The sequence below is a fragment of the Malus sylvestris genome, chromosome 15 (genome assembly GCF_916048215.2).
Source record: "Malus sylvestris chromosome 15, drMalSylv7.2, whole genome shotgun sequence".
In the NCBI taxonomy this organism is placed as follows: Eukaryota; Viridiplantae; Streptophyta; class Magnoliopsida; order Rosales; family Rosaceae; genus Malus; species Malus sylvestris.
In genome coordinates this window covers 21,820,398-21,834,195 of record NC_062274.1, presented here as the reverse complement: position 1 = coordinate 21,834,195, position 13,798 = coordinate 21,820,398, and the positions used below count along the sequence as shown (strand labels likewise).

The window sequence follows — 13,798 nt, the reverse complement described above, 5'->3', positions numbered from 1 at the left end:
ATTCTCACCTAAGGATGGGGAATTCAAGCTGGACAAACAATGGGGAAGGGATGAGATTGGGAAAGGGATAAGACTATCCCATCTGTCTTCCCATTTATAGATAACCAGATTATAAAACGAATATGCTTTTTGCAAACGTCATATATAATTGTACGTAGCAGTATTGAATTTCATAGACCCAATAGATGGTACTTCGTACACTGATCGAAATCCACATCAATGGTTAATTTAACTGCATGAAACCCAACTGCTTTCTTTGCATACATACATACATACACATCTGCATCTGCTAATGTTCACAACTTTGCTTCTTGAACTTAATGGAAACGATAGATATCATAAACTTCAAGAGCCTGCCAGGTGGAAGAATAGAGAAACAGAAAGTTTTAGTATGCAGAGAAAAACTTAAACGGTCTGCAAAAACTGTGAAGAATGGAGTATTGTTTAAATGCAAGACTTTCATATCTAATGTGGAATACACTCAACATGCCTTTTCACGTATGTGGTCTCTTCATCTTAACACATGTGAGACTATTAGGCCTAACATGAATAATGCTTTGGTATCATGTTAGAATGTTAGCGTACACCCCGTATCCAAAGGAAATCGCAAAATATTGAGTTGGGTTCGGTAGAGAATCCTCATGAGGCCAATGTATCTCACATTGCATTTGTTTCAAGTGGTGAGTATTAGGTCCATATAGGACGAAATGGCATATGTTATCCAAAAAGGGGTAGGATTAAATCACATGTTGGCATTTCTTTGTCCTAGAGACAGGATAAGAGGTTGAATACAGTGTGGTCACGTATTTCCTTTTTGCATTAAATCTACATTATATAATGATAAGTAGTTAGTTGAGTGTATAAAATAAGGGTAATGCTAAGAAGACTAAATTTGTAGACAAAATTTTAGAAATTAAAGGACATGGAAGTTAATGATTGTTTTATTACTTAAGCATTGATAAACATGCTCATTTCTATTGTTGACACATCATTTAGTTTGCAAATTTTATCTCACTAACATTATCCTTAAAATAAATATATAAGTTGCAGAAACTGATGGTCCACACACTGAACTAGCACTTCGCAAGTACTTCTCAGTTTCACTTTCCTCGATTTTTCTATTGTCCCCACAAAAGAAGTTTTTGGGGGACTATGAAATGATATGGAGGCAGTAGTATATACACACAACTAACCCATCTCAAAAATGGTGATGCCCACCTTGTTCATGCTAACTGAAAACTACCAGCATTCTCTGATTAGATTCAAAAGTCATGGTACAATATCTCAAAGGTCATGGTATTTGCTCTTTCTTTCTCTCTCCTTATGTGATTCGCTCTTCATATAGTATAACATCATCTAAATTCAATTCAGTACTGCGTACCAAATTACCAATGAAGATGATTTGGTAAAGCAAAATGCTTTAAAGAAAAATAGGAACAAAAGTAGAAGGGGAACTATGAATTAGTACCTTTGTCATTCAAACTCCCAAGAGAAGACTTAACATTATTCCCCTCTATAATCCGGAAACGGAACTCTGCCAGACTCAATGTGCTTGACATCTTCAATGAGGATCTCATAGTGCCTCTTCACCTCCTCAGCAGACTTCCCACCGACTGCTCTCGCAACCTTCTGCCAGCGGTCAGGGGTGTCCTTGTCGTACAAAGCCAGGGCTTTTTCAAACTGTTTGTTTTGCTTAGGAGTCCAGGAGGAGCTAGAGCTTCTCGAGGAAGTGAGTGAGTTGGATGCCATCATAAGCACTTCTCAAAAAACAAAACCTAAAAACACTTCTTAAAAAAGGAAAGGAAGGGCGGTGTTTATCTCCGTCAAGGAAGACTGAGGTCGAGGAATGGCTTGAGAAATAGATAAGTAAGCTCCTTATAAGCAGGAGGAGAAGCACCAAAAAGGAGTGGTGGGGTAAATGGAGTAGTGGGGTTAAGCCAGTTGGCCGAATATATCTTCAAAAGGGCGCAATTTGAAGTGACTCGTTCCCTCAAGAGCCACAAGATGAAGATGCAAATGGTAGAAGAGAATCCAGTACGAAAGGGCTGGCCCTTTATTTATTTACTTTTTTTCCTTCTACCACAACTATATTCCTTGATCGATTGCCCACCAAGTTGGACCTACTTTTTTTGCAGTTACTCTTCTTAATTATGCAGTGCTGGTAACTTTGCAGCAATTGAAAACACATAATGTATCAGTACTTGCTTGGCTGGCATAAACAACTAAACAGGAGAACTTCCATGCAATCTGTTGTATATTCCTCGCTGTCTCTCTCTCATCAAATCTTCGTCATGTGACGAGAGGAAGATATGGGTATACAACATAGAATATGTAAATTTTTCTTCCGTGCAAATAGATGTTTCTTTTTCAATTTCTTTTTTTGTTTATACATTTTTTTAAAGACTCAAACCAAAAGTCGGTATATGTTAGAGGAGGATTTTTGTTTATTCCATATAGTATTTCAGCATTAACAGGGAAATGGGCTCTTCTTCTTAATGAAGTTGCTGGTAGCCTAAGCATTATTGATTAGTTGTGCCAAATTAAAGCTGTATGTACGATGTATATATTCCACCATTGCCTCCAAATTAGTTATAAGGAATGGCCATTTGGACATCAATTTATTTGACATTTGAGTGTTAATTACTGACTAATATGCTTTTAGGTATTGTCCCTATAAACATGGAAGCTTGTGCAGAAAAAAAATGTCAACTTTACAGAATCACACAGCAGAAAAAAAAATGTTTGATTTCATTGCCAGTTTGAATGATCTGAGAGGGTCGATCGACAAAGTAAAGATTTCCTTCTGGTGAACTTAACTTCAGAAATAAGGTTTGATCAAATTTCAAGTCCTTCGTTCTTGGGTTCTACTCTTTTTCTAGCTCCGGAGGGACACGTTCGGACGTACTAACATTTGGGAAATTGAAAGAATGCCATATACAATATGTTTTACTTTGTAGTTTAGGCTTAATTTTCTCTTTTAAGTAACTGTTTTCTCTATATATGTGATAAGGTCTCAGCAAGCTAGGGCGACATGCCTCTCTGTGTTTTTACCTTTATGTTCTCCATCATCATCCCATGTCTGAAAATGGGCAAGGCAGGATATTTGAGATTGTGTTAGTATAAAGGGTCCATATCTTCCCCTTTAGGTTGTTGGATTCCAATGTTGTTCGATAAGTTCATGTACAAAATGGTAGTTAACAGCTGCTATACATGGTACGTTAAAATTAAGCTCAAATGCATGCCGATAGCAACTCAATATTTTATGTCAATGTGCATTCATTTGGACCACATTCGAATCTTAGACGATCTGTCCTTTCCGATATTTCCTTTCAGAAATGATCACACATTTTTTCTCTTCATGCATTCCCTTGTTTATAGCATTTGAATCAAATCAAATAAAGAAAAACTAATGAACGGAAAAACGTAAGTGTGCAAAAAGGGGAAAAAAAAGTGCAAAAATGATTTTTCTTTGTTTTTCATCATGTATTGTTGTGCTTATTATCTTAATTTTCTCTTCTCTAGTAAACATATATTTGGTGATGATCTTGATTCTTCCATTCCACTTGCTATATATTCTTCCAAACAAGATATGGACTCATTTTCTTGGACCAAATAAATCTATGGCTGCTTGGAATGTTTGGGATATTCTTGAGATAGAAATGCAATTGGCAGATTACCAAGAATTCACTTCCCTAGCTAGTTATATACCAAGCAAGTTGGTTCAATCGACCGCCGCCTGTTTGTATGCAAGTGGCATATTTATTTTAGGTCCATTGCTAAAAAGCTTAGAATCTGTGATTGTTTAAGTTTTGGCTTACAAAACTGAGGCTAGGAATAAGAATCTTAAATTTCAACTCTCTAAACGAATCATTGATATATAGCTATATATCCTTATTTAATTACTGTTACAAGGAATTACTTTTGTGGTTTGTGGTTTGATGATGCATGCATATTGTACATTTTTGGAGTTTGACCATGTAAACAACAATTATGAAATATTCATCGAACACAAACTTGGTATACTTAAATAGTTTGCACTAGTAAAAAAAAATTACTTGGCCGACATAATTTTAGGCGACGAAGAAAATTTTGTCGACCAAAAAACATGTGTGCGACCAAAAGTACTTTTTGTTGCACAAAATGTCTATGACAAAAAAAAAAAAAAAAACAAAAAAAAAAAAAAAAAAAAAAAAACAAAACAAAACAAAACCTTTGCATGACGAAGAGTTTCGTCGTGCAAACTATAGTTGCTCAATGACTGTTTGTGTTCGTTGCGCAAGACCTAGAAAAATTCGTAGTAAATGAGAATTTGGCACCAATTTTGTGCGGTAAATGAATTTATTGCACAACGAAACGTTTCGTCATCTAGGAAAAACGGGACGACAAATGTCTTTTAGGCTTCGTCGCTCAACACCCTAGAATCTTAGATGGGACAATAATGGTAGAAATTTATTAGGGCACGAAGAAGGCACTTACGGAGACGAAGAGCTTCGTCGAGCAAGGATTCATGAGATTCCAGGTTAAAATTCCAAATCCGCACCCTTCTCTCCTCATTTCCTCTCTTCCTCTTCTTCACTAAATTCCAAAATTTCTTTCTCCCCCAAATCCCAAAACTTATTTCCTTTGATAATAAGATCCACACTAGGCTATTACCAATGAAACTTTATTGAGCATAGTAATGTCCACACTTTGATAATAAAATTGATTAATCACAACAATGTGGCCATATAGATTATGTTGTAAAATTGACAGTTTGTGCAGTGGAATAAAAGAAACAAGACACAAAATTTACGAAGTTCCTCTACAGTCAGTGTGACTGGAGTACGTCCTCGGGGCAGTAGTGGTGCTTTCATTATAATCTGAAATAATAAGAGTGCAAAGATAACTCTCTCTATTATCTCCTCTCGCCTTCCTCTCTTTTCTCTCTTCCTCTTCCTCTCTTTTCTCTCTTCCTCTTCTGTGAACTTCTCACTTATTTGAATTTGTGTAGGGTTTGTATTTATATAGAAAATATGAGTCGTATGAAGGAAGCTTCAGCATACAGTGGAAGGATCCATTATTTAATTCTTTGAGTGGACATCCACTGTTCTACAACACTCCCCCTTGGATGGCCACAAGTCTTCGATTGACTCATTAAAATCTTAATCTATTTTTGGATGTTCCCTCTAATAAGTATCTCCCCCTGATTTCAAATCATTTAGGCTAATCGTTGATCATTCTACTTTAGTTTCTTAGTAAGAAGAGTTGCCAAAAAAGGTGTTTTACTTGTTGTTAACTTTCCACAAGCTATTTCTTGAACTGGGCTGGAGGGCTTTCTGCTAGACTTGCATCAAAAGTCTGATTTACTCCTTTTATCTGGAGTGGAATTTGATTCAAGGGTGGTGGACACTTGATCTTGAATCGGACTTGTGATTTCTTTAAGGACTTCGAGGCTTCATCTTGAATGAAATTGGACCATGATGAGCTTCACATGGCAAGTGATCTTCGGCTTTGTCTGGGATGAATCAGCACATGTTTGTTACGCTTGTCTCCACATGCTTCAATATATCATTTTCACTTGCCTTACTTGTTCCCCTTGCATAAGTGGTATTTTTCCTGCTTTTCCCCCTATGCATGTGTGGCATCTTCTCTTCTAGGATTTGTCCACTGATGCAAGAGTGGAATGCAACCCTTGTATTTGGACGGTTCATAACTTCTTGGTGACTAAAGACCCAGCTCCAACAATAGTTGAAGATAGCTACTCGAGAGCAATACTAGGTAAGCAATCAAGAAAGGTTCCCGGCAGTCGGTTCCTTACCGGGAGTTTGAGTGGAGGTTCCTACATATTACTTTCTTTATCCTTGTCTTGGCAGGTAAGAACAAGGACAAATGAAAAGATAGAGAGATTACATGATATGAGATACTCTTACTCTCATCCCTGATGATATAAGGTACTCTTGCTTTGGCATAACTTGTTTTGAAGAGGTATTCTCGGAGAGAAAGGAAACTGAGTATGTTGAGAGGTATGGTTGCAGATGCATTTTCATCAATGAGAGAAAGTTAGGCGTTTTGGATGTGTACTTTGCCATGATGATGAAGGTCGACATATATAAGGATTTCCCCAATATCAGGTAGTGGTGTTGTGCATTTACTCTTGTCAGCAACTGTGGTGTAATTAGAACAGTAAGATTTACGTGTTTTTAACTTTGTCAGAGATATTTGATAAAGTTGCACGCGATATCTGAAAAAGTTGAGATTGCGTCTGAAAAATGCCAATGAACTTTATTTAGGAAAATCTGGCTTTTGGAATTTGGAGAGCGATGCCTCTTCAATCTCTAAACAAGTGGTTATGCTGCCTCTTCTTTTATAGAGACATCCATTGTGTTCAAGAGTATGCTAAGAAAGTTGTTGTCTGTAGAAATTTTCTCCTTCTTGTATTTCTGAGATTTTATTTGACCTCATTTTTTCCTTCATCATTTCTAAACATGGCTTGCCCATCTAACATTTGCTTAGATTTGAGTCTTAGGAGTAATACAGATGAGCAGCGTCAGAATAACATATGGCATTCGTCCTTCTTATCTTCTAATGGTCCTCTTACAGTTGGGGACTCTGTGATGAAGAGTAACATAACCGTTACTGTGGTAGCTAGGAATCTTCTTACTCCAAAGGATAACAAAATCCTTTCAAAACGGTCTGATGAGTCGGCCGTTCAAGACTCATTGGCTCTCAGTGTTCAGTGTGCGGGCTCTGTATCCAATATGGGCCAACGCCTACTTGCTCAAACTCGCCAAGTTGAATCATTGATAGTTGAGGTGGCAAGTCTTAAACAAGAGATCAAAGGGCTCAAGCACGAGAATAGAGTGTTACACGTGCTTGCAAATAATTACTCTACGAGCATGAAAAGAAAGCTCGACCAACTGCAAGAATCTGAAAGTCGGATTCAAAGTGATCACCAGAGGTTTGTTGTTAGATTCCGAAAGCAACTGATGTCTTCCCCTTCTGGTGTTTTGCCAAGTACTGGGGTGCCACATGATCAATCTCCAGTGCCTCCCCTTTCTGGGGTACTTCCGAGTACTGAGGCTTCACATGAGCAACCTTTGTAAAGGCTTCATCCTATTTGTTTGTTTTAACTCATGTGTATGTACATATCTGTAATTTCTCAAAGATATTAATAGATAAGCTTTATTTCATTCAATGTATTGTGCTAAATACAATAAAGCATATACTTCACTAAAATGTGGTACTTCTGGACCAAATATCAATTTATCTTACCTTCACGAAGATAAATGATCATTCTTAGTGTCAACATCATTTGAGTATTTAACTCACAATCTTCAATCCATATGGTTCTTTAATATCATAAACATCATGGATAAGATTCGTGTTGGCATATTGTTCGATCTACAGCTCGAGACAATATTCCTCTCAACACTTATATAATATTTCTTGACTTTTCAGGAGTTCTAATTTAATAATATCAAGAGATTTTAATATGTTGCAACAATATCATAATGATAGTACTCACTAAGGCAATTTCTACCATCCATTGGTATTGAGTACATAATTTATGCTTTACCCTTCGGGGGTTTACTTCAAGCAATTTGAATCTTTCAGGGATTTTCTACACTTCATGACACATTTTCCTTTGGAATTTATACAGAGCAATTTGCTCCCATGTATACTTGAAGGATTTACTTATGGAGATATGATGTGGGCGACTCACAACCCTTCATATATAATTCTCCATTCATATGAACTCGTTTACAACCTTGTGTCATATCATGTGAGTGTATTTCACTGTATTACAAATGCCTAATGTAACCTCCTTGGTTCAACATCTTTTGGCTATTTGTATTATATTCAAATATATATAGGTCCATTTTTCCACGTTCTTACAAAATTGTAATGAAATTACCTTTCTTCATTTTGGCCAATAATTTTGTTGACGAAAAAGAACGAGATTCAATATCAACACAGCTAATTGATGAATTTAGTAGCTACTTGTAAAAACTAAAATTACCATTGGTTATCATCAATATATGATCCCATATTCTCATGTGCATGCGCATACATAAAAGCTTTTCATTTCTTTGGATATCCATTGCCTCTTCAAGGGCATTACACTATCTCTTTCAGGATAGTCGTAATTTAGAGAATGCGGATCATAACCTCTTCTTGAGCGTTATAGAGCTTGGATTTTAATCTCCACTTCTGGGAATTGAGTCATTGGAACCTATACGTCTATCATGCTTCATGCATGAGACATCAATATTCCCATGTCCGCGGATTGTCCTTTTTGGGACGTGTATCCATGCGGTAACTGTCATGCTTCTGGCATGCAACATTTATGTTTCGAGAATGCAATAGTTCAATAGTGCCATATTCTTCTTCTTTCACTGAATCTTTTTTAGTTTGAGGGTCTGCCACGCTTCAGACGTGCAACAGATAAATCATTTGCTGCCTCATTATTTTTGTCCAACAAGGACATCAATTCTTATAGGCACATTTGCGGCAAATATATGTGATTTCATCACTTTCGTTGCATCATTAAATACATTTGGCATTTGATTGATATATCGTTGCATCATTCAATTATTCTTACTTCATTTTCATGTTGATTGCTTCGTGAATCAAAATAAGACAAATTCTCTTCGTTCTTCTAGAACGGTCTTTTCTCATCATTCTTCTGGAATGATATTTTCTCATCGTTCTTCTGGAACGATGATATTTTCTCCCCTAATGGCGGGAAAACTATCTTATTAAAATCATAGTCCGTAAATCATGCGGTAAATATATCCCCAGTCAAGGGTTCCAAATGTTGAATGATAGATGGTGGATCAAATTCAACATAAATTCCCAGTTTGTATTGATGCCTTATTTTAGTACGTTGTGGCAGTCTTACAGGCACATAGATAACACAACCAAAAACTCGTAAATATATAATGTTTGGCTAGTGCCCAAACACGAGTTGTACTGAGAATTATTAATGGTTGGTAACTGGTCTCAACCGAACTTAATAATGCATCATGTAAAATGACATGTCCCCATGTAAAAAACTAGCAATTTCATTTTCATGAGCAAAGCGTGATTAATCAATTTCATTCGCTTAATAAATGCTTATGCTAAACCATTTTGAGTATGGGCATGAGAAACTTCTGGTCCTTATTTAATAGTCTGTAGATTGAGACTCTTATGACTTTTATTACAATTATGTTGAGGCACTGCGGCACTTCAAACTTACGGTACTCATCAAAGAATTTCATGTCCTAATATTCAGGATCAAAGGACTTCATACCTAATCTTTTTGCGTGATGGAATTTCGGGTCCAATCATTTTATATGATGAGGATCAAGAAACTGTAGGTTTTGATCTGATCAAGGAACTTCAAGTCTAGTATGTACTTATCGTAACAAAAATAAGTATAATAAATAAATGGGTAAATTACATAGAAGCTCCTCAGGTTTAAGGTCTATTGCAATCTTATACAACATCTTTAAAACATTTCACTTTCATACTTCAAGTACTATTTTATTTCAATTTCATACAACCGTTACATTTTCCATCCATGGATCTGTTAAATGCTGACGTGGCTGCCATATATATGCCATGTGGCTGCCAAATGTCCGCCACGTGGCAAATAAAATAATTTTTTAATTTTTTTAAAAAAACCTGTCTGCCACTTTTTTTTTTTTCTCTCTTTCTTCTTCTTCTTCTGGGTTCGGTCCCTTTTTTTTTTTCTTCTTCTTCTTCTTCTTCTTCTTCTTCTTCTTCTTCCTCCTCCTTCTTCTCTTCTTCTTCTTCCTCCTTCTTCTTCTGGATTGTAGGGGTTCGATCATTTATTTATTTATTATTTTTTTTCTTCTTCTTCTTCCTCCTCCTCCTCTTTCTTCTTCTCTTCTTCTTCTTCCTCCTTCTAGTTCGGTCCCTTCTTTTTTTTTTCTTCTTCTTTTTCTTCTTCTTCCTCCACCTCCTCTTTCTTCTTCTCTTCTGGGTTCGGTCCCTTTTTTTTTTCTTTTTCTTCTTTTTCTTCTTCTTCCTCCTCCTCCTCTTTCTTCTTCTCTTCTGGGTTCGGTCCCTTTCTTTTTTCTTTTTTTTTCTTCTTCTTCTTCTTCTTCCTCCTCCTCTTTCTTCTTCTCTTCTTCTTCTTCCTCCTTCTTCTGGGTTCGGTCCCTTTTTTTTTTTTTTTTTTTTTTTTTTCTTCTTCTTCTTCTTCCTCCTCCTCCTCTTTCTTCTTCTCTTCTTCTTCTTCCTTCTTCTTCTTCTAGGTTGCAGGGGTTCGGTCTTTTTTTTTTCTTCCAATTTCAGGTTTTTAAAAAAAAAAATTAAAAAATTATTTTATTTGCCACGTGGTAGACATTTGGCAGCCACATGGCATATATGTGGCAGCCACGTCAGCATTTAACAGATCTATGGATGGAAAATGTAACGGTTGTATGAAATTGAAATAAAATAGTTGTAGACATTGAAATTTCGGTGGCATAAATGTTAGCCATTGCATTAAGATTACATTTGTAAACATTGAAATTTTGGTGAAATAAATGTTGACCATTGTATTAAAATTACAACCTTCATTCACTTCACCTACATCATACACTAAGTTCACCTACAACATCCACCAAGTTTCACCTACAACATCCACCAAGTTTCACCTACAAACATCCACCAAGTTTCACCTACAACATCCACCAAAATTCACCTACAACATCCACCAAAACAAATGGATGGTGGTGATTCGTTCCCAAAGCCTATAAATAGGCTCCTCCATCAAAGAATAAAGGAAGGAATTCACAAATACATTTCTCTACTCCTCACACATCCAAAATCCTTGAAGCTTTGAAACTCTAAAGCTCTCAAGCAAATCTCGAAGAATCAAGAAAGCTCTCTTCGTTCTTCGTTCTTCGTTCATCGTTCTTCCAAGATCAAGCCCCGACGGCCCTTGGATCAACCATCCACCAATTCAAGATCAAGCCCCGACGGCCCTTGGATCAACAAACATCAACAAATCCACACATCCAACCGTTCTTCAAGATCAAGCCCAAAAGCCCTTGAAGATCCGTTCATCACCGTTATTCAAGATCAAGCCTTAACGACCCTTGAAGAAACACTCATCCTCAAGATCAAACTCCAACGGCTCCTTGAAGATCCGCTCAAATCCACCTTCAAAGATCAAGCCCACGGCCCCTTGAAGAAACTTCCAACAGTTTATCCAAGATCAAGCCTCGACGGCCCTTGGATCAACGAAACATCCACAAATCAACACCTTACGGAGATCGAATCAGAGGATCAAATTTGAGAGAGATTGTAACCCAAAATCATCAAACACAAATATTATTTTGTGCACGTTGTTCTTGTCTCTTTCGTTTCAGGAATTTTCCGTGTTCACAATAGTACTTGAGGTATGAAAGTGAAATGTTTTAAAGATGTTGTATAAGATTGCAAATAGACCTCAAACCTGAGGGGCTAATATGTAATTTACCCTAAATAAATTAAAGCAATAGGCGGTAATTCCAGCCATAGTAAATAAATTGCATTTAAGTAAATAAAGCTTGTGACAAGAGCTTTAATTCAGCACCATTCACATAAATCAAAACTTAAAGCAGTAGGCGGTAAAACTGTCCATGGTAAATAAATTGCTTTAAAGTAAATAGAACTTGTGAAAGGATTTTAAACCAACACCATTCACATAAATAAATTGCAGTAAAGAGCTTGTAATGTTGTGGTTGGTGGAGTTTGACAATTCTACTTACAGATGTGTTTGAAATTTGTTGTCGTCACAACAACCTTTCTGTCCCCTTTTTGTGTTATTATTTCATCTTATTCATTCACATGTTATCATTCCAAAAACTTTTGCTTTTTTATTTTATTTGTTTTCTTCCTTGGTTTCCACATGGTGCCTGATGCACCATCATTTTTCCTTTTGTTTTATTATTTTGTCTTATGCCTTTTAAAAATGTGATGATGCATCATTCCATTGTTTTTGCCCCTTTTTCTTTCTGCAAAAACCCACAAACTGTTACTTTTTCCATGGGAGAGGCCAGATAAGGAATACCATTTCCCATCCCTGTGTTTTCTTCGATTTTCTTGCATGGCCCAGAGAACATGGCATCGCGAAGTAAGAACCTCCGTACAGGAACATAGATGACAGCGGGGTTGATGGAGGTACAAGAGAGGGAGGCCTATCTGGAGTCAGTCATGCCATCACCATCTCAAACAACCAAGTATTCATGGGAGTTCTTGAGATCCGTAAAAAACGACGCAATCTGGGTTTCCAAGTTTGATGAGATTCTTCTGAATCTCTGTAAACCAGTTGTCAAGTAAGAGTTTTCTCATCTCGTGACGACTTCTGGTCATTGTAAATTTCAATTCTCACTGGAATTCGGTAGGGTGCTTAAGGCACAGTGGGAAAGATAAAAAATGGACATATATTTTATTTTGTGATATTTTGGCTAGCAGAGGTGAGAGGTGGGTAATGCTTCACCGGATTTATGCCATTGTGCTTTCCACTAACATGAGAGCTTCTCGTGCTGATAACGTGTTGTAAAATCGACAGTTTGTGCAGTGGAATAAAAGAAATAAGACACAAAATTTACGAGGTTCCTCTACAGTCAGTGTGACTGGACTATGTCCTCAGGGCAGTAGTAGTGCTTTTATTATAATCTGAAATAATAAGAGTACAAAGATAGCTCTCTCTATTATCTCCTATCGCCTTCCTCTCTTTTCTCTCTTCCTTTTCTGTGAACTTCTCACTCATTTGGATTTGTGTGGGGTTTGTATTATATAGAAAATATGTGTCATATGAAGGAAGCTTCAGCATACACTGGAAGAATCCACTATTTAATTCTTTGAGTTGACATCCACTGTTCTACAACAAATTAACGTTTCTTTTCAATTTTGTAAATGTTATGGAACTATTATATGATGTTAAAATTAAGGTATCGCTATTATGTTATCAATGAGGTTTTATTATACATATTAAAGCTCATACTTTGACCATGAGATTGCTTAATCATATGGCCACAGTGTTGAAGATGTACCTTTGACATTTGCAAATGTTACGACAATATTAAATGATTTTCAAACTACATAAGTGATATAATGTGATTGACATTTTAGAAAAGTCAATTTTAAAATCCGAACCGTTCAATATTTAGAGCTCTCCTTCAAGATTATCCTTGAAAAAATTACTTCATTTAGAAATGAATAAGTTTTGGAAGCTCAAAAGAAGAACAGCTTAGAATTAATTAAAAACTTTATACAACAAAATCAAGATATTTATTGCTTTAGGTATGTTTAGGTGACAAAATGTTTTAAGTTCGTCGCCTAAATAATCTTAAAGCGACGATTTTTTTGGGAATTCGTCAGCTCCTAATCACCTAAAGTACGAGCGGGTTTTTAATTTTTTTTATTGCTTGTTGTGCGACGAAACTTTTAGTTTGTTGCTCTAGGTCTTCTTAGGTGACGAATAATTCTGTCATCGCCTAAAAAGTATTTTGGCGATGAACTTTATTTAGGCTTTCGTCACGCAAACTATAGAAATTTTAGCAGTGCATGAAAATAGGCGAGTTTTTAATTTTTAATGATTGTTGCGCGGCGAAGCTTTTGTCCTAAATTAAAACAAGGCCTCGTTTTCTTCTTTCTTTCTTCTTTCTTTTCTTCGAGAAATTTTTAGTTGTGACAGGAATACGAATGGTGCACCACGTATTTTTTATGTAAGTGGTGGAAAATTTTAATTTTTAAATTTTTAACCTTTTAACACACATAACTCACAATTTATATAAGGACACATAATATACTACCTCGATGACAGTCAGACTTAAAA

The 13,798-nt window shown here is 36.3% G+C and overlaps 1 protein-coding gene across 1 annotated transcript; it reads right to left on the bottom strand.

The window, feature by feature from the left end:
• Positions 1-109: 109 nt before the first annotated feature.
• On the bottom strand, positions 110-1,875 carry LOC126604806 (protein RADIALIS-like 4). The gene is made up of 2 exons (XM_050272120.1): positions 1,469-1,875; positions 110-353 (listed from the first exon to the last, which is right to left on the bottom strand). Exon 1 carries the CDS (start codon positions 1,750-1,752, stop codon positions 1,504-1,506), a length of 249 nt encoding a protein of 82 aa, XP_050128077.1. The 5' UTR covers positions 1,753-1,875; the 3' UTR covers positions 110-353; positions 1,469-1,503.
• Positions 1,876-13,798: the final 11,923 nt, after the last annotated feature.